Source organism: Colius striatus, chromosome 10 (assembly GCF_028858725.1).
Source record: "Colius striatus isolate bColStr4 chromosome 10, bColStr4.1.hap1, whole genome shotgun sequence".
Taxonomy (NCBI): Eukaryota; Metazoa; Chordata; class Aves; order Coliiformes; family Coliidae; genus Colius; species Colius striatus.
Genome location: NC_084768.1, coordinates 32,342,805 through 32,368,025, shown reverse-complemented (window position 1 = coordinate 32,368,025; position 25,221 = coordinate 32,342,805). Strand labels below are relative to the sequence as shown.

General features: G+C 39.3%; 1 protein-coding gene across 4 annotated transcripts in view; it reads left to right on the top strand.

Moving 5' to 3' along the window:
* LOC104553923 (uncharacterized oxidoreductase ZK1290.5) overlaps window positions 1-25,221 on the top strand; it is a 40,520-nt gene that overhangs the window by 2,685 nt on the left and 12,614 nt on the right. For 2 of the 4 annotated variants that reach the window (XR_009819354.1, XM_062003549.1), the window contains exons 2-3: window positions 9,992-10,240; window positions 16,356-16,457. Coding sequence is in view for 3 of the 4 variants with exons in the window: in XM_062003549.1 (XP_061859533.1) it covers window positions 9,992-10,240; window positions 16,356-16,457 (351 nt within the window). In the remaining variant the exon portion in view is untranslated. Of the gene's footprint in view, window positions 1-9,221; window positions 9,288-9,991; window positions 10,241-16,355; window positions 16,458-25,221 lie in introns of those variants that run through there. The other 2 variants (XM_010196753.2, XM_062003551.1) reach the window with 2 other exon arrangements.

The window sequence follows — 25,221 nt, the reverse complement described above, 5'->3', positions numbered from 1 at the left end:
ACTATTATTCATATGCAGAGGGTCAGGCTGTTTATGGTCAGGGGTAATTTTCATTATAAAGGCTGCTTTCAACTAGAGTAGGCTTAAGTCTAAGAGGAGTTGACATTTTGGCCTAATACTTGATGCAAGTGTAAAGCTATACTCCAGAGAGTACATTACTTCATAGTGGCTTTAGATTGCTTTAGAAAATGGATACATTGATGATCTTGCTAATAAGATAATTTCTCTCCATATTTGCATGGATTTATTTTATGGGTATGTTAGAAATAGAGGGCAAATGATGGATTTCCAGGGACTGTTTTGAGGCTGATGTAGCCGCACCGTTTCATAGGAGCTACATGTATCTGAGAATCTCGTACTTTCTGAGTCTTTGTGCTCTAGTAGAGAATGACATATTTTTACGTTGTCTTAATTTAACTACAGGATACTTGGTGCTTATCTAAAGCAACAGCCTTAAAAATATGTCATTTGTCAAAACAGGACCCACAATATCATCTTCTCCAGGCTTTGAAGAGAAGTACACACAGTTTGTACTTGTCATGCTTATTCTGTTAGGTAGGAAGCCCCTCTTATAAAGTCATCACTTCTTTTTTTTCTTCTTCTTCTCTTTTCTAGCCTTAAGGGTAAAAATGCTTTAAAGCATTTGGGTATAATTTGGTAGCACAAGGGCTTTTCTTCCTGTAACTGAAATACTTGGAAGCTTTTTCAAGGTCATGTGCTGAATGGTTAAGTTCAGCATGGCATCACTCTTTGTTGGAAGGCTTTGTAATGTGAGGGAAACTTCATAAAGTCTCTTACTGGTAAAAAGTGTTTTGATTTGTTCATGGACTTAACCAACACACTTCTCTGAGTGCTTTATTCTGTTAAGAAAAACAATGCCATATTACAAAAGGTCCCTAAGACACCAATGACAGACATCTCTTACTCCTTGTTCTGCCTTTCTCTAGGGATACTGTATTCATCCCCTTGATGTGGTAGTTATATTGCCACTGTGGGGTAGATTTGTTTGTTTGTCGGTTCTGGGGTTTTGTTAGGAAGAGGAGTAATGAAACTCAGGGGGCTTGGTCAAATAGCACGGGATTTCCTGAGAAGAGGTGCTGGGGGTAAGAACATATTCTGTGAATTTTTGTTGTAAAGTTGCTTTCCGTGTAGCCCTTGGGGGAGCTAGAATTAATAACAACTTGAGATAAAAACTTCTCTAAGGATTTGCTCCTATTAACATATAGAGTTAATTCCGTAGTTGTTTGAGAAGGGGCTTCAGGACAGGCAATTGCTAAACAAAATGATCAAGTCTTTCTTTATACTGGTGATGCCTTACCTGTGTCACACACACTGAGTATCTTATGAGTCGTAATGGTATTCTTTGTGGAAGAGCTTCAAAAATAGACAGTGCTAAGCATTGTAACTGGGAACGTAGGCAGGTACTGCTCTGAGCAGCTTCTAGTCAAATAGACCAAACCTGGGAAGAATAAAAGTCAATCCCAAGAAATAACGTTGGTTAATTTATGGCACTACAGGGAGTAGTAAATTGTATTTGTACTGCATTTGTCAGTCTGTTGTGTTACTGACAGGGTAAAATACTACAGACACACACATAGAATCCTTCCATACTCAGGGGAAAAGATTAAAATATCTATGCCCTTGATTCAGGGTGTTCCATAGATAAGATTCTTGATATTCAGCTGTAGCTTTATCTAAGCAAATAAATTGTAAACATAAGTTTTTACTGACTTTGCTGATTGCATTGTTTAAGACAAAGGCATTGCATCATTTGCATTGCCACCATACAAGGCCTCTTGGATTGTTCCCAGTTCTTTTCACAAGTGGGATTCTTCTGGAGAAAAACACAGAATCAGATTGCTCCACTTTCATTGCGTTCAGGGTTTGTTTTTCATCAAAATGCCACATAGAACTTGAATCTTAATGCTGAGTGGAAGTATTCTGACATTTCCATCCATTATGGAGTACTAATCCACTTCTTAATTATTAATCCTAGAGTTGCTCATCTTCATTCTTAAGCTTAGCTGTGGTCAAAAAAGACTGTTCCAGTCCTGTTGGGATTGGAATCAAATGAGATTTTGCTTTTCAATTCAATGGCAGCAGAATCAAGCCTTCACTTTTTGTCTTTCTCCACTGTTAACTCCCTTTTTTTATTCATGGTTCTTGTTTCTTCATGGCTTCAATTCTTAAGGAAATATATGGAACAGTGGTCTTGATACCAAGACCTATGGCCCTCCCCCCTATTAATCTTATCCTGTAATAAGAATTGGCTGTTTATTTCTTCCCTTTGTTTTATGTCTCAACCATTTTTTTTACTCTGCCGGGACTTTGCTTCTCACCCATGGTTACCAAGTTGCCTTAATAGCCACTTGTGAGGAACACAATGCCACATCTATAAATCTTTCTGTCTCAATTCATCCACTGTTTCTGTAGATCTGACCTTGAGAAGTTGTACTTGAGTTTTGAGGGCCTCCAGATATTTGACTCCTCTCATGTACAAAATGTGGCCATGTCCCAGGCAGCTGGGTATTTCTAGACAGTGGCACAAAGCAGTACCCTCTCCTAACCTGACCAAACCTGCTGAGCTCTTTCCTTCCTTGTCTTCTTCTAACTTCATTTTCTTCCAGTCTGGTTGGTGGTGGTTTATTAGTTAAAAAAGACCAAATGCTGGACAAACATTGTTTTCAGGGGTACTAGTAAATATCTCTGGGGCAAATTGCTTGCCCAAGTTTTGCTCATATCAGAGTGTACACAGTACAGAAGTTCCTCATGTCTCCAAACGTGGAAGAGGGAGGTACTGGTTCCTAAAATTTCTTCAGCTCTTCTAATGTTTATGCCAAGTACCTCCTGCACAGAGTGAAATAAAATGCTCAATATGGGAGGGAGAAGGGAGAGAAAGGGGAAAGCCATCTTTGTGGCTTTACAGCAGTTTCGTAATTGTGAGGTTTGTTCCCCAGGCTTTACGCGTGAATGGAAGTGCTTTGCATTCTAATACATACTATGCTAAGGTTGAAAGTGCAATGTGAGAACAGGGGCTACAAGAAGTGTTGTTTGTCTTAGAAACTCAGAGAAAATATGTTTTAAATTCCTAGATGATGTGGAGGAAGAAGGCATTTGACTAGGAACACTCTGGGTTGTTCAGTTTAGTCTGTGCCATGGCTAGCTGGGTTGCTGCTGCCCTTGGAACTCATGAGCACAATTAGATAGCAGTGGGACACTTGCAGTGACACGTGCTATTGCAAGAGTAGGATCTTGGCACGATTCTGCAAATAGTCTGGTAGGTATAAAGGCCACTGTTTGGATGTCAGAAGTGAGCCATCGGCTTGGATGTCATCTTGGGTTAGGATGATGAGTTACTGTACATCCATTTTCATCTTGTAAGCTCCAAGTGATAATAAATTCCAGTTCTCTTCTATATTTTTTCTGTATTATTGTTACAATATTCTAAGTGTTTCTCAATGGTCTCATTTACACTTCTTTAAATTACTGTCCCTCTACTTAATTGTATGTTGGTTATGCTTAGTTGTAAGCGATTTGCATAACTTAAGTCAAACTTCTAGAGCAGGAATGATTATGATATCGTCCTGCTTAAGCACAGAGCATGGCCTTAATCTTTTTCTTTGAGTAAATTTTTAAGGAATTTGTTTGGAAGAAACTGTCCCAGGTTTGTCTCACTTATTGCAAAGTCTTTCCAAATGTCTAAAGTCCTTAATGAATGTAATCTTTATCAGAGAGAATAGTTTTAGGAGATGTATTACAGAAGAAAATAAAATCAGCATTTTTATTCAGTCTCTTTCCTCTACATAGTACATACATATCTTTATTAGTTAGGAAGTGAAAAGTTTTATCAAGGTATGATAAATACTGGAAGTAATTCCAATTGAGTTAAAAAGCGAATAGAATGAAAATCATTTAGAACTGGTTCACACCAGCGATTCTTCGTGCACTATTAACTGCTAAGATCTAGTCACAAAACATTATTCGGAGGAGAAAAGGTTTAGTGAACCCTAGAAATTGGATTTGATTTATGCCAGAAAATCTGCCTTTTCACTGCTTGAGATTTCTATGGAAGGAAGCCACAGTCTTTTACCAAATGGTTTCTAAGGTAACATCTTATAGCAGAGCATCTGAAACCAATTTGGTTGTTAATGAGAAATAGTTCTCATGGTGGTGGGAAAGTGTGGAGTGAAAGAAAAGGCTTCAAGATTTGGCAGTCTGTCTGTACAGGCATTTAAATAAATCTGTGCTGCTGCTCTGCTTATGAAATTTCTACATGGATTACACATTCAGAATTGCCTTTCAAATGTCTAGACCACTATCCAGAGTTGTCTTTCCCTATAAAGGTAATTGAGAAGTTCTGCATCATAAAAATATTTCTATACAACAGCTGAATAGTTTAAATAGCTGTCACTTTCCAGTGGCAATCTCTTTACCCCTGCAGGAACAAATATTTGTGTTTTTTGGGCGATAGTGTAGTTTTGCTGCCAGAAATAGGTGAGGGAATCAGTGCCATATCAGAGCCATAGCATCCCACTGATGATAGATGCTACTTGCAGGCTCGTGGAGACGGATTCTGAGAAGTTGCTTCTATACCTCTTTTTCTCAGGTTCTGTGTAGATAAATAGCAGGTCGGTGATCACAGATGCACAGTCATTTTGCAGTAGATGATGTGAATGTTCTTTATAGTTAGAGCCTCTTTGAGATGGAGGGAGTACAGTGCTTCTGTCAACAATGGCTCACTGCCATTTCTTCCTTCCTCTCAGGAAGCGAGAAAACTAGCAATTCTGGCTCTCCTTTCCCTGGCTACAGAGCAAACCTGTAATGGCTCTCTGCTACCCTTGTGCATTGTGGCAGGGCTGGATTCCTGCATTCTGTTCTTGGTGCCTGTTATTGCCTGAGTTGAACTGTGGAGTTTAAAGTCATGCTTGCCTGCTTTTGTTCCTCATGTCACTGAATCCCGTGAGCGTATTCCGAGTCATACAGGAGAAAAACAGTTTCAGAGTGGTCCCTTTGCACTGAGCAATGGATCATATGTAGGAAAAAAGAAGAGAAACGTTACCTGAGTAAAACTTAGATCTGTGTTAACAAAAGTACTAATACTCATAATCCAGATAGCTTTTAGAGAGTCAAGGCTGCCCAGTGCCTTCCTGTTGTTGACGTTGTCCTGCTGGTTCTTCTGGAAGCCCATTGTCTCTACAGGTTACCTTCCCGCAAAGGGCAACTGCTCCATTATATATACATACATGAGGTTGCCACTCTTGGACTCTGAGTAGAATGTCCAAGTTACTTGATAAACGTGATTGTGATTCAAGTTGGATCCTATAACTTGAAGTACCCTGTAGTCGCCTTATGAAAATGGTACAGTAGCTTCGTCACAGCTTGACTTTCATTTCAGCTGCTGCAGAGGAAAGCCTTACACTCTACAGGAGAGGATGCTGACAATACTTTGTCATGTGCTGCCAAATACCATTTTCAGAGTAACTGGCCTTGTTAAGTAAATCTATGCCAAAATAGAACATTAAGGACAGTTGGATTATAGCAAGTTAATGTAACATTATCTGGTTGTCGAGAGCAGCTCTAGGGATGTTTTGGGAAACTTAATGGGAAGAGAGGCTCCAAAGGAAAACTTCTCAGAGAAGATCTTTCTGATCATTCAGTGGTTGTCTGTTACTTGCTTTGGCAGTTTTATTCTTTCAGTTTTAATAAAAACACTGAATATATTAAATTATTTACATGCTGTTGATGCTAAAGAGGGTATTTTTCTTGCCCTACCCCTTGACCAAAATTTAGTGATTCTTTTTCTCTCTGGGAGTTACTCAAGTTGATTAATAATTCTAGAACTGTACACTCTTTAGCCATTTAACAATTTGAAATCAGCTTGTGAGAGGGTCATAAGAATGCAGAAGTAGATGAAGGAGGAGGTAAGAGAGTAAACAAGGACGACAAGTAAGGATTGTCACTCATTGAGCCATTTCATAGAAGGGACATGTGGTTTCGTACTGGATTAGCAATAAATCTTGAGGTGTGTTATATGTTCATTTGCTGTATGTATAGGCACCACTTTTATGTTTTATCATCAAATTTGCTTATAAGGTAGTTCACAAAATCAACAGTATATACACCAAAAACTTCAATAGATTCATAAGTTGCCTTGTGTGGCCCCTAGTGTTGGTGTAATTTTGAAATAATAGAAGTAAAACTAGTAGAACAAGGTATTTCAAGCCCATTACGATATACAATGACATATATACACACAATGACTATGTAAACATCGCTAAAAAGGTCTTCGAGCTTTTGTTTTTAAGAGTTTTCAAGTGATTACTTGGACAGGAAAAAATCAGCAAAGGAATGGGCACTTTTGTGTTTTGTTTGTCAACTGTTTTCATTTAGTACTGAGTGCTGATGTCAGAAGGCCATTAGTATCTGTGATGATCTCTAAATATCCTGTGTTTTTGCCAACAGGAACTCTTGTGATGTTAGTGAATCCATTGATTCCAAGTAGCCAAATGTATGTGTCGCAGAGCATTTTTATATATTCAGATAAATAATACTTTCACATTTCACAAAGAACATAAAGACACACTCCTCCACAAAGGGAATGAGAAAGCAGGGAAACAAAGTAGGTCATAATTCTGTTTTGAAAAGCTGTTGGTGCTTTGGATCTCTGTCTGTAGTTCTGCAGCTTCCGTGGAGGAGAACAGAAAGTTTAATGAGGCTGAGTGTCAGCTGAGATGTGCATAGAAGGGGATGGGGGGTGTAGCATGTTGGCTTGTTAATTGTGTTACTTTTTGATGTTTTGCAGGGGAGGATGTTGTTGATTTTAATCTTTTGGGGGTGCTGAGGCGGGTTACTGCTGGTTTGGGGTTTTTGAGGGGGAGTGTTGGTGTTGCATTGTGAAAAGGATTTGCCATCCTAATAATCTCTGGAATTTACTGTGTGTCGCCAGAGGACGTTTCTCATCCCAGTTTTGGTAGCAGTGTTCTTCAGGGTATCAAGGAAGTGATGAGTAATCAGGACAAAGAGCAATGTAACTAGTTAAGCCTCGTTTTCAATGGATTTGTGTCCTTTGACCTATCTGTCTTTCCAATGCAATATCATTGTGCCTCCCAACCACCAATTTTCACCAAATCTGTAAGAATGTAATTCTCATACATCTTCACATCTGTCAAAGTTGCATTAGCTCAGTCAGTGAGAGAACTATGCTCTCCCCTAGAAGAAAGAAGTTTAAATAGTTGCTAAAACAGAAGGAGCTTTTCCAGACTTATTTATATTTTACTTCATTTATTAATAGGAATTCATCTTTTTTTTTTCCAGTCAGGGAATTCTGCAATAAAAAGCTATGAATTCCTTTAGAAAAAGTAAAGAATGTTAGTTTTAAATGCAAGACTGGCTTTTGTCTTTAAATATATATGTACAGTCTGAATTGCATCTCTGTGAATAAAGAGTAACCACAAACATGTACGGGTGTTAACATGCTCAAGTAATGTTAAGTCTGGATTCAACATGTCAAAACATCAGAAATTTAAGTGTCTTCAGTGCCTTTTGTCACCCCTCTGCAGCTATGGATTGTAACATAATCACATTAACAAACACAAGAACTGTGATTTTTAAAGTCTAGAAGCTGTTATAGTAGTAGTGTAACTTAGAAAGCTGTTTAATTATGAAGTTGACTTACAAAGTGATAACATTAAATAATTGTTAATATTTTTAATTATTATTTAGTGCATCAGGACTATTGGAGTTCAGTTTTAGGCATAGAAACTGAGATAATTTCCTTCAGCCTGGTCTGCATCTCTGTTTCCTGTGCAGTGAGTGTGTGTTCCGTTGCTGAATGGGGAACAATAACAAAATTATTCTGAATTTCCCTTTTTTTCCTACCCTCTCCCTTGAACTTAGAAGGGTTAATTTTGTTTTAAAGTTGTTTGTCCTAAATGTTCTTACTGCAATCCATTATGCATGAAAAGAGTCTGAGTCCATTTGCAAGACCTCTAAATGAACTCCATTCATTCTGTGCTTAGAAATGTCCATTCAGCCAGAAACGGACACAATGGTTACAACCTCGTTTATTTGGCGCCAATATCAGCTTATGAAAAGGGAAGGGATGATTCTGAAAAAGTGTAGTAATTTTTCTATGCTAGTTATATAATTCTTTACTCAAATTTCTATAGGATCTGAATAAAGCAATAATTGCATATAGGTGTTATTTGACTGTCACTGCAATGTAGGAGTGTTGGATTCAGCTAAAGTTCTTCAGCATTCATGAAGATTTTGAAACAGCTAATTTGAAAATGCAAGCTGATCTAGCTTGACTTGTTTTGATGTAAATCAAGTTTTAGGGATATCTATTTCTAGATGGCTCAGAAAATAAACTGGTTATTAACCATAATTAGTGACTATGGAAAGAAAAATGATTGAAAGTTTTGCCTTTGAAAACATTCCCATGTGGAAGGTAAAGCACTTATAATATGCATGTCAAAATTGTACCAATATAGTAGTATCATTTCATCACAGTAAAATCCACAAAGAGAAGTCAAGAATTCGATACTCTACATCTTATAGGTCACAAAGTGGGGATTATCCCATTGTGACCAACAGAATATCATGGTCCTTAGGTGTACGTGTGTGATATCAGAGCACATGGTATCTTTCTTTAAGTGACTTCAAGTGTTGAGCAAGATTACAGAGGTATCCTGGTTTTCCCTCTGAGATTAGGAATGGACAAAATTGATAAGCATTTAGGAGAACCTGGCTTGCCTTACTTGTAAGTAGGACTTTTGCAAGTGTTCCTTGTCCTTGCACGTGCTGTTATGAGGTGTGAGGCACACAGACTCCCGTGGGTGTTCAGCTCTGGGGATGAGGCCAAGGTAACTGCGTGCATTGGCATTTGTTTCCTTTTCCCAGCAGTTTGGGTGGCCATGTGCAATTGTTAATATCATAATGTGCAGGTAGTGTTTCACACAGAAACCAATGTTTATATACATTTCAGTTTATGTTATTCTTTGGCCTGGAGTGCTTTAGATTCAGCAGTGGCTGAAGACTCCGTTGCTGCTGACTGTCAGGGCTGCACAGGGCCCTTCTGAAGTTAGTGATCGGGCCATTCACACACCAACTGTTTTTTATAGCACTAGAGCCCTGGAGTACCAATCGCTGCCTTAGAAGGTGGCTTTGCTGACTGGCTGGAACCGACTGAGCATTTCCTCCAGCAAACTAGAAAATACTGTTTGTGGGAAGTGAGTGACGGGGAATGGGTGAGGGGCTCGGGCAGGAAAAACAACTAACAGGAAAGGGTAAGTAGAAACATCATCCTCCTTGCTCTCAAGCAGTCCTTTATCTGACAGTCCTCCTGCTGGTTGCTTTTCCTGCTGAGTCTCCTCCTCCTTCCGCTATGCAAAACACACGTCCAGTGAGTACCTACACAATGAGAGCGAGGTACTGAAACTCCCTGCATGCCCATTGGGTAACTCTTGTGTAGGATTCCATTGTTTTGGTTACTGCCGAGCTGGACATTATGTGAATTGCACCTGTGGTATGGCCTGGTCTGGGGTTGTACACTGCAACAAAAACTTGAAGCTAAACAACAGAATAAAGGCTTCGGGATTTTTAAGATACATTTGGTTTCTTATTGTGACTATTTGCATCTGTGTTGTGGTCCCATGTGAAAATCAAGTGCTATATAGTAACTCTTAGTAAAGTATCCATTTTCTTTTTTATGGTCTTCAGCCTGCCTTGTGAAATCCTTTCGCTGCAGCTAGACATTGTTGGTATTTGATTTGATGGAGTTATTGCTGATCAGCACCAACATTCTAGAGCTTTATGTATCTTGCCAGCTTAGAGATTTGTCAGCTCCCATTTTTTCTCTGTTGGGAAATGAAAATTGAATAAGAGGCTTCTGTGACAATATAGCAAAAAAAAAAGGAAAAAATGAAAAAGAAAAATAAAGTATGTCCCTCAATGCACTGCTGACAGTTCACTTCTGATTTCCTTTGCTTAGGTACTTCCCATCGAGGTGGCTATTCCCATGAGGCTGTGGTCTGTGCGTTACAGAGATGTGGCATTCGTCATATTGACACAGCAAAAAGATATGGCTGTGAATCACTCCTCCAAAAAGCCATCAAGGAGAGTGGTGTGAAGCGAGAGGACCTCTGGGTAACTACCAAACTGTGGTATAATGATTACGGCTATGAAAACACAAAGAAGGCATGTTTGGAGTCCTGCGAACGACTTGGTGTTGAGTATCTTGGTAGGCATCTTTACATATAGCTTATTTATAGCACCTTACTTATGAGTACTTGCAAAGATGAATGAATTCATTAAAGAAAAAACATGTAGTACAGATAGATCACAGAAACCAAGTTCTGCCTTTACTGACACATGCAGCTTTCTTCTGTTTGTTCTCTAGGAAGTTCCCATGTGCATAACAGAGCAAAGGCTTTCTCCTTGTTGCAAATGTTTTAAACCAAGTTTGTTTTGCAAAGGTATGTTTCATTGTTAAATGGATTTGAGGAACCACTACATGAGTCTTATGTATTTTGCTAAAGCCACCCTAAACCTGTCCAACAAGGATTCATGAAGTTCAGCAATAGTTCGGTTGTAGGAGGATGACAAAAATGCCTCATTTCTTCTGTATCTGTTAAATCTCAAGGAATAAGAATCCTTGTTAAAACTTATATTGTAGGTCTGTTAGCTTTTAAAAATTCTGAGTGACTGCCTTTGATTGGGTCTGTCTGATGCAATATACTTTGAGGAAACTGTCAGAGGTATCTACATTTGGGGAGACTAAATCCAGCTAACACTGAATTAGACATTATGTGTCAGGGTCTGAAAACTGTCCTTTCCTCATCCTCTCTGTTACCAATAGACACGAGGAAGTAAACAGCTTTTTTGAAGTACAGATTTTGCAGGATCAATGGCATATAATGTTAATGGTAGCTGTGTGCTGTAAGTAGTGACTAACTTAGAGTTACACTGAGATATTTCTATGCACATCTTTGCCTCCCTTCTTTCTGGCAATGTATCCTTTAGCTTCCCACACAGAGACAGAACAGTGCAAAACAAATTACAATCTCTTCTTGTCTGTCCCATGCAAATACATGTCGCTTCAAGGAGGCTCTCATAAAAAAAGGTTCAGACCCTGACTTTCTTCTCTAAATGAAGAAATAACATGTTTCCTCCTCCCTGCTTTCTGCTTGTTGTGTCTTGTGTTTGCTTGCTTTTTGTCTTATGCCTTGCTGCGATACTGGTCTTGAATGTCGATGAGAGGCAAATTTGATTCACTTCCAAGAAATGATTTTCAATTATTCCTTTTAGGATTGTAATTTGCTTTATTTTCTCACATAGCAGGCAGATTGAAGCAGGTACTTACACAAATGCTCCGTTTACATATTACTTCTAACCAGAAATGAAACAAACACACAAAATATCTTGAGAGCAAGAAACGCACAAACACAGTCACCATGTGAGGGAATCCTTGGGCTGGCATCAAAAGAATTGCAGTTGGTCTTTTGCTCATATTACTAAAATTACAATTGTCTATGGTGTTTGCTTCCATACTAGATTGTCTCCTTTTTTTTCACCTTGTCTCCTTCCTCACCTTCCTTCCCCCTGATACAGAGGTGTCTAAAAGATTAGAAAGCTTTTCCTGAACCACTGCTTAGTCTGACATAGTGACCTAAATCAGTGCTGACTTCAGCTTCTTTTAACTTGATGATGTATAAATAGTGATGGATTAGAAAATACTTCACGTGCAATCTGCTGATCTGTCAGTGAGGATGGTGACCTCCACAAGAAGGATGGAACTGTGAGTGCAGTAATTATGGCGGCTGCTTGAGTTTGATCTCTGTTGGATCAACTCTGCAGCCCATTTTTGTTAAACACAGTATGATCTGCACTCACGTGAAAGAGATATGGTTGAAATCTATTTTTAATGCTGCTTATGTTGTTGAGTTAGAACCTTAGAGGAGGCACAATACATGGTGTGTTTCATGGGGTTCAGAGAAAGCATCATGCTTTAGAGAGTCCCATATCTCATGTCTGCAAGCACTCAGCTGAAAGGTGATACTGGAAGTGGTAATAGCTGAAAACATCAATATTTTCAGTTTTTTCAAGAACACTTAGATGAAGAGCTTTCGGTTGGAAATTGAAGCTTAAGTCTTAGTTAAGTCTAACAAAACTAAGTGGAATGCAGAAGATGGAGAACAAAGTTTGTCTATCGTGTCTGTTTTCATTTATACCTGTATTTTGTGCCTCTCCTCTGCTACCCAGCCTCTACCATGACAAGAACAGATCTGGTAATAACAATTTGTATCTAAGTTTATTGAGGAATTAAGTTTGTGAGGAAAGTAAATTCTTTAGTTACAAGTATATGTTAAAACTGGCAGTTTTTCTCTGAAATAGGAACACGAAATCAAGGTATATGAAATATATCTAAATCAGAGTTGCCTGGTTTCATTACATGATGATAACCAAATATATGGGGGATTGCAGCATTTCTTTAAAGATATATGTTCATCTAGGAAATTAAAAGATCCTAAATAGCAGATCTGTGATTTTAGACCTTTATATTGGAGAGAGAGGTAGTCATTTGGAAGACTACAGAAAGAAAAAAGCTGTAGGAGCCCTGGCAGCATAATGGCAGCAAAGCTTTTTGTTCCAAGAAAGGTCCTGTCAGTTTTCTTGAGGATCCTTATGGTCTATACAGCCTATCCATGCAGACTAAATCAGAGGCTTGGGAAGCAATCTAACAGGAATTTGTAACTCTATGCAATAGCAGCATATAGAATGTCACTGCTGAAACAGATCAACTGTTGGAAGCAGTGACAGCTTTTCAAGAGAAGTGTTCCATCTAAAATACTGCTATGAAACCTTTCCAATAAACACTTTTTGGGGTAAATGGTATTAGGAGAGCAGTGTTCCAGGATTTTTGTTTGCATCAGTATATTATACATCCATGTGAGGCTGGAAATTTGATTTGTGGGCAGTGGTTGTAACAGATACTCTTCTCCTTATGTTTGCTAGCTGTGGTCCCTGACTGGCAGTACCAGTAAACCAGCATGAAATGGCAGCGGGTCTTACAGGTTTGGCAGCAGCAGAACACATTCCTCAGGATTTGGATCAAACCTCCAAAGTAACTTCTCCTTGAATGTGATTTGTGGGCTTCTAAATTCATAAACAATTTTGTTTTCCTTTTGACCATTCAGAGTCTATCACATTTGGGCAATGTCTAACCTCTCCCAAACTGCCAACTGGAGCTGGACTAATGTTCTGTCAGCGTATGCAGTGGAATAGATGAATGGCATGAATTATGATAATGCACCCACTTCAGATTGTGTATTAAGTTACAACACTTGGAGATTGCTTCACATTGATGCTTTTTCCAATGGAACTAAAAACAACCAAAAAAAGAGGGAATATGGGGGAGAAAAAACAATCCATCATACACGTACTGAGTACATTGACGATTGAGAAAAGCAGGGGAAATCATTGCATTGAGATAACTGTGCAAACATTGAAAAATATACTTCTGGGTTTGATGAGTCAGGGTTTGTTCTTCAAAACTAGGTGTTTCTGAGTGAATTTTGACCTTTTTTAAAAATACTGAATTAGGAGTTTGAATAGAATTGCAAATGTTTCTTTCCATGATAACAGGCTGTTGGCTTTTAAATGTGTAAAGTGTGCTGGTTCTCTTGAGCTAAGAGGAACTGTGATGACTGTAGGTGTTGTGAGAAGTAATAAGCCACTCAGTTTTAAATATCTGTGTGAAAGCAGTTCACATGTTAATTTTAGTTTTCCTGCAGCACTCTGTTTTCAGGTTTGAAGCTGAGTCCCTCCCCTACCACTGCACTGCTACAGCTCAGTTGTCTGTGAAGGATGCTTTGAAAAACTGGTGCATACAGGATTTGTGAATGTTTGGAGGTTTTTTCTTAAGTGCATTCCTTGAATCATCAGAGATTTTTTGAATTAAGATTGTTTCTGTAAAAATCTGACTGGAAGCCATGAGAAAGTGTCGATTAGTCTGTCCCACGCTGCGAGGCACAGCCCCGTGGTTCTCTGCAGACAAACACATCGTCTGTTCTTAAAAACCTCCAGTTACACATTTCTTGATTATTAGAACTTTAAGTTATTTTGATAAACAATTTAAACCTTCATTTCTTGCCTCCAAAATGAAAATAAGAGCGTTTATGTTCGTGTGATCGCCGGGGAGGGGAAATATAGTAAACAGAAGAAAGTGTGTGGGTGTAGGTGTGAACATGTGCACAGATGAAGGTGAAATCGTAGACCTTAGTTTGTGAGGTGTTTACTGGGTTTTTTTATTGGCCTGCAGGCACTATGGAAAGTTTTCTAATGGATGCAGTAAAAATAAGCAGATCCTAATTTAAACTGAACTGTACTTAGTTGAATTAATCTGAGTGGCAGCTCCATTGCTCAGTGCAAGGTACTGTGCATTCCTTCTGCTTCTGTCTGCGCCGGGGTTGTTTGTGCACCACTGGCAGAAATGTTGTTCTATTCTTTATCTCAGAGATAAGGTGCCTTTGCCCCATGTCTTTCAGGAACACCACTTGCAGTCAGGAGGACTGCAAAAAACCTAAATTAAAATAGACATAATAGGATGATGCAGATGTCACATGTCTGATACCATCACCTTTCTAAAGTAAAGGCACGACAGCTAATCATGTTTACATTGGAAAGGTCTCAGCCACTAGTACAGGGAAAGGCAATGTGTTGCATTTTTTAAATATCCAAGGCCAGAGATTGTTCAGTTATCAAAGCTGTTCAGAGTCATTCCTCTGAGAGTACTTCAGTTTCTTGGACTGTGCACAAACCAGCTTTCTGTGTGGAAATCTATGGCATAGCTATTTCTGTCAACATTTGCAAACTGGTTTATCTGACTGAATAGTCAGGCTTTTGGAGAAGCAGTTTTTGGTAAAATTGTGCTGAATCCAGCAGTTATTTTTAGTTGGTGCCATATGACACATTTCTGCATAGTTAAGTGTTCTCGTTAGTCTTATCGGGAGATAGTTATGGCAGACAAGCTGTGTTTTCAGAAAGAGGTGCTATGGATGAATGGTGTGATGCTCCTTGTAAACGAGTCTGGCTTTTATGTTTCTTAACTCTACTTGAACTACCAAAAAAGGACTATTTCAGAGTACAAAAACAATAATGCACATCAGTCATGCATTATTTCCTTTTCCTGTTTTTTGTCAGACTAAGGTGTGTGGCAAAGGCCAACACTTCTTTGACTGTGATGCCTGCAGCTACCTCTTTAATCTGCAGTTAGAATAGGGGTAATGGACAAAATCTGGAACACAAGAAATTCCACTTAAGAAAAAACTTCTTTCCTGTGTGACTGAGGGAGCCCTGGCCCAGGCTGCCCAGGGAGGGCGTGGAGGCAAGGTTTCCAAACCCGCCTGGACACGTTCGTGTGTGACCTGATCTAGTTGGACCTGCTTGAGCAGGGGCTGGACTAGATGACCTCAAGAGGTCCCTTCTATCCCAATCATTCTGTGATTGCTTTCCAAGTATCTCCTGAGTTTTTCCTTTCTAGTAGTGTCTATGAACTTATAAAGGTAATGTGGTTTGGAACTCAGAGTCTGATACTTGGACATTTCTCAGTTTTTAATGGGAGTTGGAAATGCTTCCTTTTTCAGTACAGGAATAGTCTTTTCTTACTTGGAGACAGCACACAAAAATGCATTCCTGAGAGCCAGTTTCAGTAACTGCTTGGATAACTTTATCAGCAGTAAATCTTAATTGTGTTAGAAGTTGTGCTGACATTTCATAGACTGTCATAAAGCATCACTTTATTCCATTAGTATTTTGTTAATGCTTTTAAAAAAGTCACAAATGTTGTCACAGAATTACAGCCAAAAAAAACCCACCTAAACTTGCATGAAGGAATATGTTGTGGGTTTTTTTCAAGAGCATTTCATACATGGAAATAGGAAGAAAATCAGACCCACCACTGATGCTTTATGAAATATCAGTGGGAGCACCAAATGTGTTTATCTTCTATAAACTTGACATCTTGTAGCATTTCAGCATCTGTCCAGTCTTAGTTCCAATGGCCAAAATACCTTTGATTTAAATGGGGCTATTAAGTGCATGTGTGACCATGAAATCCTGATTACAGAAGCCTAAACCTGTGACACGTGCAACTTCTGTTACCTTTAGTTGTTTGTGAAATGTAGATTTCATGTACTGAAACTAGATGTGTGTGTGCAGTGATGATTCTGGAGCAGTAACTGCAACTCTTGATTGAACCGCTTTGGGGCCATTGTGGAGGGGAAAATGCTGTTTCACATGGTGTTTGTTTTGCTTTGGACACTTGGATGAGTAGTCTGATTCTGTTTCTTTTGTAGATCTTTATTTGATACACTGGCCTGATGCACATGTTCCAGGTAAAAGTAATCGAGAGGTGCGAGCAGAAACCTGGAGAGCAATGGAGGAGCTCTATGAGAAAGGTGAGATGATGGAAACCAGTTTTATCAGAAGGAATTCTAATGTAGACAGACTGTGTTATTTTTCTTGCAGTTATATTTCTTCAAGTTGTATCAATTTGCACGTTGCTCCTTCAGTCTTTTTCTGAATTTAAGTATTTGGTGGACTCACTGATCTAGCTGAGCCTAAGTTTTCCAGCCCTGATTGTCTAAATTACCTCAGTTAGATCATCTGCAGGGAAAGGTAAACGTATTAGTCTGATTCAGTCCAATGCCTTGGAGCATCAGCCTCCACATTTTTGCTGTGTGGGATACAGACCCTGTAGGTCTTCACCATAACCATGTGTTACTGAAAGGACACGTAAACGTCAACCACTTGGACATGGAAATGCAATGATTCCTGAGGAAAATGTGAAATCATTTATTTGTGTGGGTAACCACTAGGCTTTCCACTGAAGATTAAACACTTGCTGCATGTCTTTATGTGACTTGCTGTGTGAGCAGCATGTTAGCCTTGATATGAGTTGAATGTAGGATCTTGTCAAAATCCTTACTTGAGGAAAAGAAAAATTGTCTTCATTTTTTGGGAGAAAAAATGGAAGTCCTGTACTGAACAGATGAGTTCTTTTGTCTTTGAACTTGTTTATTTTTTTTAGGACATGTTTATTCTGGACAAAAAAGTAGTAGAAATTAAAAGCTTGGCCATTGAAATAAGTAACATACTTCTGCAGGCAGTTCACAAAGCAGATACATTGTGTAACTTGGTAATGGATTTAGCAGGTAGCTGAGTCCACACTGACAGCTTTCTGAAAGTGCAGTGACAGTAAACACTGTTCTCCATGGGGGGAAAAATGGTTTCTGTTATGGGACTGATAATGCATATCTATCTGCAAGAGACATGAGATGGTTAAAAGATCTCAATATTGACCTGAGTCTTCTTTCATCTGTGTGACTGAAAGACCTTGAATCACCGTTTCACTTGCAGGGCTCCTGACCTGAACTATCTCCTCAGACAGCTGACTGAGGATAGACCAGGGGTTGTGGGGTCTGTGCCACTGTCTGGGTTGGCATACACTCATTTATAGGACTCTGCCCCCAGATAAGAACTCTGTGTGTGACATGTTATAAAAGCACAACTGAACTCTTCATCAGAATTGTTAAAATAAATACTGTAGGGATCAGAAAACTTGCATAGAAAGTTAAACAAAACTCTGGATGCAGAAGAAGTAGCAGGTTTATTGTTACTTGAATGCAGCATTTGCCAATGAAATTGGTGTGTAAACTGGTAGGTGTGCATTCACTGGGATGTGTGGGCCTCTAAGTTTGCTGTTTCTTAATCCTTGACTGCTTAGTAGTGCTTCCCATATATATAGTGCTAATGAAAGTTTAGAGTTGAGCTGTAACTTTGGAATATTCTCATAAATAGAAAAGAATAGATTCAGGTGGCAAGAGGGATCCTTTGCTGTGAGTGAAAATCCCCTCTGTGGCTTACCACTGTATTGGTTTTGTGCTTCATCAAAAGAAATTTGACATTAGCAGTTTGCAAAAGAAGCTCTTATCTTGATACAATTTGACCTGGAAACAGGAACAATTGAAAGAGAGACTCTGAATAGTATTTGTTAGAGATTTTCCCAGAATTCTGTGGATTTTTTGTAAGCTTTTTTTTTTGTGAGGGAGATGATGACAGGAGAGCACACCCAAAACCACTCCTAGGGACTCTGAAGCCATTGTTGTCCTTTACCGTAACACTATGACATAATGCATTTATTATCTGTGTTAAAATCACACAGCCTAAAAGTTTTACCAGCTTCAGATGTTTTTAATCCTTCTGAGTTATGTCCAGAATGTGGTCCTGTGTCTTTCTGGTTTGCCCTTGAGCTACGGTCTTTGGCTAAACATGCCGATCTTTCATTTTCTCCTGGCTAAATCCTTACGTTTCTTATTCCTACCAGCATCTTTCCTTCTTTAACCTGAAATCTCTGTATTTTTACACTCTATCCCCTTTTCCCTGCAAACAAGGCAAGATTATGCTGTTAGCTTGCTTTTTTAGCATTCCTGTTGTATAGCCAGAGCCCAGACATTACATTTGCTGGTTTCCCTTAATATCTCTCCAGGTGAAAATATCATACAGTCTCGGTCCATGAAAGCAGATACATATTTACAATGGTACACAAACCTATAGCGATTGTGTCATTCCACAACGTGAACCCAAGCTTAGAAACAAGCTTAGTACATTCCCCAGATGACACAGAATGTATGTTAGAATGCTTATTCCTCGTGTGAATGAATTCTAGTAGTGCTTGGTCCGTGATTTGCACACATGCCTTAGCAGAAGGGATTCGGTGCAGAGATTTCTATTTTGTCATACAATCTCTCTTTCCTAAGTCTTCAGCCCCTGGGATTTGCATGTGTTTGAGCCCAGCCTTGCTTCCAGAGGGAGCTGGGACATCTTTTTAGGGTAGGTCAGAGATCAGAGTTCTGCACCCAGTCTTGGTTGTCAGCCCACACGATCAGAAGATTTTCTGGTGGGAAAAGCTCCCAAGGAACTGCAGCAGTTCCTGCTGATTGATCATTGCAGCTTCTTTCTGTTGAGTATTAGAAACAGATGAATGAGAGAGAATAATCATTATATTCTTTACTATTTTTAGTAAATTGTAGTATGTACCTGCCAGTGTAGCATAAAGATTCTAGCTGCACTCAAAACTCCCATTTTAAAAACAGAAGTCTCAGTCCACACTGCAGTGTTGGGAGGCAGAGAATTCTGGATGTGTGTTTTTGTTCTACAGCCTCCATCCATGTTTTCCTTTAAAGAGTTATGGGATAAACAGTGCTGAGGGAAAAGGAAAAGAAAAAAAACCCCCTAATTTTGGTCAGTGAGACGTATAATAACTGGTTCTGTTGTAACAGATGAAATCAACTGGGATGCTTGTAATATCAAGGCTATGGTTGGAATTTTTGTGGTCTCATACGTTGTCATTTTGTGGAATTATCCTCTCCAATAGCTCAGGACAGAGGCCAGGCTGCCTACAGAACCCATTCCAAGATACATACATTGAGTCAAATATTCCCTTGACAGCTGCAGCATTCTTATACAGGCATTTATCTGCTGGCAGATGAAAGCAGTGTGGCAAGCTGCTTTGACATCATGAATAGTCATTATATATGCTCCCTGGTAATTGGTCCGCTCCGAGCAAAATGACCCTTTCCATATGCAGTGCCTTTAATGACCTTGATTTTGGCGTTGTGGCTAGCCCATCATCTCAGCAAGCTTTTCATACACACATGCTCATGATTACTTGTCCTTCCATCTAAAAATGCTGGGAAGCATGAGGGCCTCCAGCCAGCTTTTGCCTGGAGTTGGCAGGGGCACTAACGTGGTGGTTGCTCTGGGTTCAGATCCCACTGGCACTCAGTCCCTTTTTTACTAAGAGTAAAACTTCTTGCTTATCTTTTTCACATAAACCGTGCAGTTTATGCTCACATGCAATACTCACACTGCTATCAGCAATTCCTTAATGTGTTAACATGCCATTTTGTTAGACACAGAGGAATGCTCTTCAAAATATCCAATTATTCCATTAATAGTTTAGTTAAATAATCTTCAGAAGTGAAGCTTAACAATATTCTTGTCTCTTTCATCTTTGGGCTTAGTTCAGTCATCATCTTCCTCCGTTTTCTATCAGTTCTTAAAAGCATGAGTGAGGGTTCAGTTAAACCCAATACAATTCTTGTGCAGGTGGCACACATTTCTGGTGCATCCTTTCCTAGGTGACATATTCTGCTTTAATTCTACTAAAAATATATACTTTAAAGCCATGCTCATATCGTCAAATGGTGAACAGCTGACAATTCACAAGCATTTGTTACAGCTCCACAAGATGTTTACGTTGGAGAGTGTTTTATGTTGCTTGAAGTTATGTGTGAATGTGTGTACATAAGTTGTACTGAAGTTTTCGTAAGTAAAAGCAAGTAACTCATTTTCCATGCAACACATCCTTTTTTTACATTGTGTGTAGTATTCTCTCTGTGCAGACAAAGACGTCTCGGGGCTTGTTACCAGAAACACAGTTCAGAGATGTGTTTTCATGGGTTGAAAGTGGTTGCAGTTGGTGAGGATGTTAGTTGCACCACACCCTGTTCATCAGATAAGACAGCAATTGAAGACATTTAAAAAAAAACCCTAGGTATATTTATGTCAGATTTCACCAAGAAGTCTTCATAATGGACAACAGCTTATTTGGGAGTAAGAAACCGCCGTAGAATAAGTCGTTTTAGTGCAGATGTAAAAGTGGGAGCAAATGTACAGTTGCCTGGATGTCTCTTCTCATTTTTTTATGTTTTGCTCTTTCTTTATAAGGACTTTATGGGTAATTCTAAGTGTAAAAATAAGCCCTCAAACTTCTTTGTTTCATGATTTATTGCAGTGTATAGTTTCTGCTTTTTCTACTAGGAAGTGAGTCTCTTTTTGCTTAGCTTACTTAAACCAAACATAGCCGTTTGTGTACCACACAGAAGTGCCCAGAGGATGCAGTGTGAACACAGGAACTCTTGGGAAGAGGACAGTGCTGAAATAGCATTCAAAGGGAAAACTTGGGCTGAAATTACTTTTTTGACTCAATAAATAACGTACAGGATTTAGGAAAAGGCATCACTTACCTGTTTTGCGTAGGCTGGATTTAAGCCTTAGATCATTAGCAGTTGTGAGTCAGCAGTGTTTTATTGCCACCAGTCAGGTTGCTGTTACTCAAACCAGTTGGGAGTCATTATCCCCTCTGATAGGAAAGTACCAAAAAATATCCCAGGTCAAGCAACTGTGCCATCATAGTTATAACATAATTATTAGAACTGTGCTCCCCATAATACTTGCAAAGTACTAGTTTTAAGGTATTCTTAGGTATCCTTATTTAAGGCATTCATATTCTAGCAGCCTTTAAGCATTTAACTGAGCTGATGATGATGCACCACATAGCGTGTGGTGGAACTGTTGACTTCAGGTACAGTGGGTTTGATTGTGTACCACGTTGCTTTTGCAGTTTTGGTTGCCCAGCTGTTTGTGAACAGCTGCAGAATGTTCTGGATATAAAAATGTATTTTCAGCCTGTTTTTAAAATCTATATTCCATTCTCAGTGTGATTCTACGTGCTTGAAACTGGCGTAAGAGGAGTGGAAAAACTCTTGAGTTCAAGGGGATTGGTTCAGTTCTGAAAGTAAACAACTAGCCTCTTTGGTGGATTTTTTACAATGTCAACTCCAGAAAAAACTAGTTGATGTAACTAAGGTAGTGTCGCATCTCAGTCGTGAGAATGAGCATCCAGAGTCAGAGACACGGAGTACAGTGTTAGTATTGCTGCTTTGTGCTGTTTAGTTAAGCACCTAACAGTTGTATAAACGGAATGTTTATAATGAGTTTTCAGTTGTAGAAGTTGACAACTTGACCTCTGCTCACGCCTCCTCTCCTCTTGTCCTCACAGCCTGTTACGGTTTACAGGTGATCCGTAGCAGGGGTAGAGATCATAGAATTGTAGTAGCAGGAAAGTAATTTTAAGGCAGATAAGCACCTAATCTGTGATAATGAATAGGATAAAAAGAAACCCTTTGAGGAGAAAGCATGACTTCTGTGTTTTCAGTTTTGTCAGTCTTCCCGTGGGTCTTAGAATATGCAGCCTTTTGGTTCTGTGGTGGTTTTGGTGTGAAATAGGAACATGTGTTATTTCATAGGTTTAGAACTCAATTCCTTATTGGTTCTAAGTCACCTGCTTTATTTATGGAGGCTTTGGCTTCCAGTCTGCATGTGAGGCACACTCAGCCTACAGCTTTGGCTTAGCAAGCTGTGCTGAAATCAAACCTTGTATGTTTCTGAGTAATGGCATTCACTCACAGAGAAGCTCTTAGCCTGCATATCAGAGAGAATGTAGACCCTTCCAACCTGTGCAACCCCCTTCAACAGAGATACAGTTGCTGCAGTTGACCTCTTGTGAAAAGTAGATCCATTTGTGTTTTTATTCTGTGACCTCAATAGAAGATATAACAGAATGGGCACTGTTCACTGGACGTGGGAATTCTCTCTTGCTCTGACTCATGTAGAGCAGCAGAGCGGGGGAGGAAAATGGGCTCCACGAGCCCAGTCTCCAGTTTTGTCATTTAAAAACACCCTTTTCTGATGTGAACGTTTTACATTTCGTATTCCAGGGGGCATTTAGAAGTTTGATAAAAGCTCATAGTAGTGCTAGAGAAAGATAAGGCACACTATTGTGCTAAAACAATGTTGTGGTGCCACGAGAGTATATTTATGCTTTTTTGTTGTAAGGCTAACAGTGCCTATCAAGCCTGGTGTGATTTGGGGTTATAGCAAGAAAAGGAAAACATACCCAATCATTTTCTAGGTTGTCATAAGTTTCATCCGCAACTGCGTTGCAAAGCAGTCCTTTAACGTGATGTACTGCTTCAGAGCAGCTGGGAGTAATACAGTGTGGTGAAATTCCTGATGTGCTGGAGGCCAAGATTTTTCCTGTGTAGAACAGAAAAGACTGATTTTTGTTCCCCGTGATAATCAAGCGTTATTTTGCCAATATGTTTTCTAATGCATCTTGCAGAGTTTCATGATAGTTTTTCAAAGCTGGATGAAAATTTCCATTCCACCACTGTGGTCAGTCAATTTTTAGCATGCATAAAAGGAGAATCCTTGCCAAGTTTTCCTTCAGGCCTATGAAGTCAGAGTGGCAAGGAGTAGGACAAAGCCTCAATAAGCTTTGTGAGCTGATGGGGAATTGTAAATGCTTTGTTTATTGCACTTTCTCAAAATGGGTTTCATAGGGGCAAAACTACTCACTTCCTCCAGCAGATAAGGAGGATGACTTCTCTCCCTGCCTCAAAACTCTCTGACTTTGTAAATAAGGCAGCATAGATAGGGACTTTTGAAGTGTACCTTCTAGAGGGACTGCAGTTAGCACAGTGCAGGCTCTTACCTCAGAAGACATGAACTTCAGGACTGATTAAACTGGCTAAATTAAAAAGCCTTTGAAACCACCTGCTATCACAACAGCTAAGATTTGAACTGTGCTTGAATTGTCTGAAATACCAAAAAAGCTGGTTTTGTCCTAAATAGTATCCAGAAAATTGGGTGGGATTACGAATATTAACAAATTGCTGAAACTATTGTCACATACAGTCCAGAGAGATATTCTTCTGACTTCTCCTGTGCCCTCAGTAAATAGCTTCATTTTTGCCCATACAAACTAGTCATCTGACAAGAGAACCATCCTGCTAGTACAGAAGCAGGGTAGACTTTGAAGTCTCCTATGAGAAGTATGCTAGAAGCAAAACATCTCAGAGTAGTACTGGCTTTCTATAGAAATGGACAGGCTTGTTAATAAGCCCTTTCATATTTCCTGTGTGTGATTGAGTTTTGCTTTATTTGAGCCTGAAAGAAAAGCTTTCTTTTGGAAGGGCAGTAACAGCATGTTGTTTGTAACTCTCTAGCTTTCAACAATAGAGTATAATATTTAGGTTGACCATTGTGTTAAAGCTGCAAGTGTTTTTGTGACTTCTTTGGCACAATGATTTATTAGTGTTGACATTGCAGGGTTGTTTGTCAGTAGAAGTCAAAAGCTTAGGTTTTGCTCCTTCTGGCTGATTACACACAAATTATGCAAATCACTGTAGTGCAGGTTATAATCTAATTATGTTATACATTTGGAACAATGGTAGCTTCTGTAAGAGAAAGCTGTCCAGCATTTTAGTTGCCAATGTTAGGGGTTTTTTCCTCCTTTTTCTGTGCTACAAAAGAAGCCATGTTAAAAAGTGATAGTGTGTGTGCAGGTTTTGCTGCTGTGCAGCTTATCTGCTTGTGCTGCTAAAATAGGTGAAAGCAACAGAGCAGGGTTGTGATTTGACCCCAGGCAGCATCCCAGTGGGATGGGGACGAGAGCTGGAGAGGGGAAAAAGTGAACCTCGTGGGTTGAGAGAAGAATAGTGTTCATAACTAGAAATATTATAATAATAGTAACAATAGTAATAAAAAAGAAAATAACAAAAAGAGAGGTGAATAAAACCCAGGAAAAGTGATGGACAATGCACCTGCTGACCACTCCTCCCCACCAACCCCCTCAGTTTAGAAACTGGGCACAATGTGCTGCGGTCTGGAGTAGCCCTTTGGCTAGCCGGGGTCAGCTCTCCTGGCCACGCTCCCTCCCAGCTCCTTGTGCACCTCCTCACTGGCAGAGCAGGGGAAAAGTCCTTCACTCGGGATAAGTGCTGCTTAGCAACAACTAAAACTTCAATGTGTTATCAACACTGTTCTCATACTAATTCCAAAACACAGCACTATACCAGCTAGGAAGAAAAATTAAGTCTATCCCAGCCAAAACCAGGGCAAGCAGTCAGGTTGCCTGTATTTATATGCTTAATGGCTTTTCTGATGCAAAACTTTTCAGGAGGTTTCTTTTTCAGGGTTTAGCAATCTGTTGGTAATAATTGCCAATAAACTTATTAAAAATCACAGACCAGAAAAACTTAATGTCTTTGTTTTGTCCAGGTAGATCTAACCTGCAAACTCAAGATACTTCGTGATCTTGTAGCTCATTTTTATATCCCAGTTCATAGTCTACTTGCAGGTTATTGTTTTTATACATAAAACATAGGCATTTTAATAACAAGTAGATTTTTTTCTCCAACATTCTCATTATCTTTCACTTCCAGTGAATTATTTTTTAATGTGCTCACATCTCTCAGCTGCATTAGTAAGCACTTTATGTGCCTGTGTTCCAGCTTTTAAGGCAAGGCAGCTCCC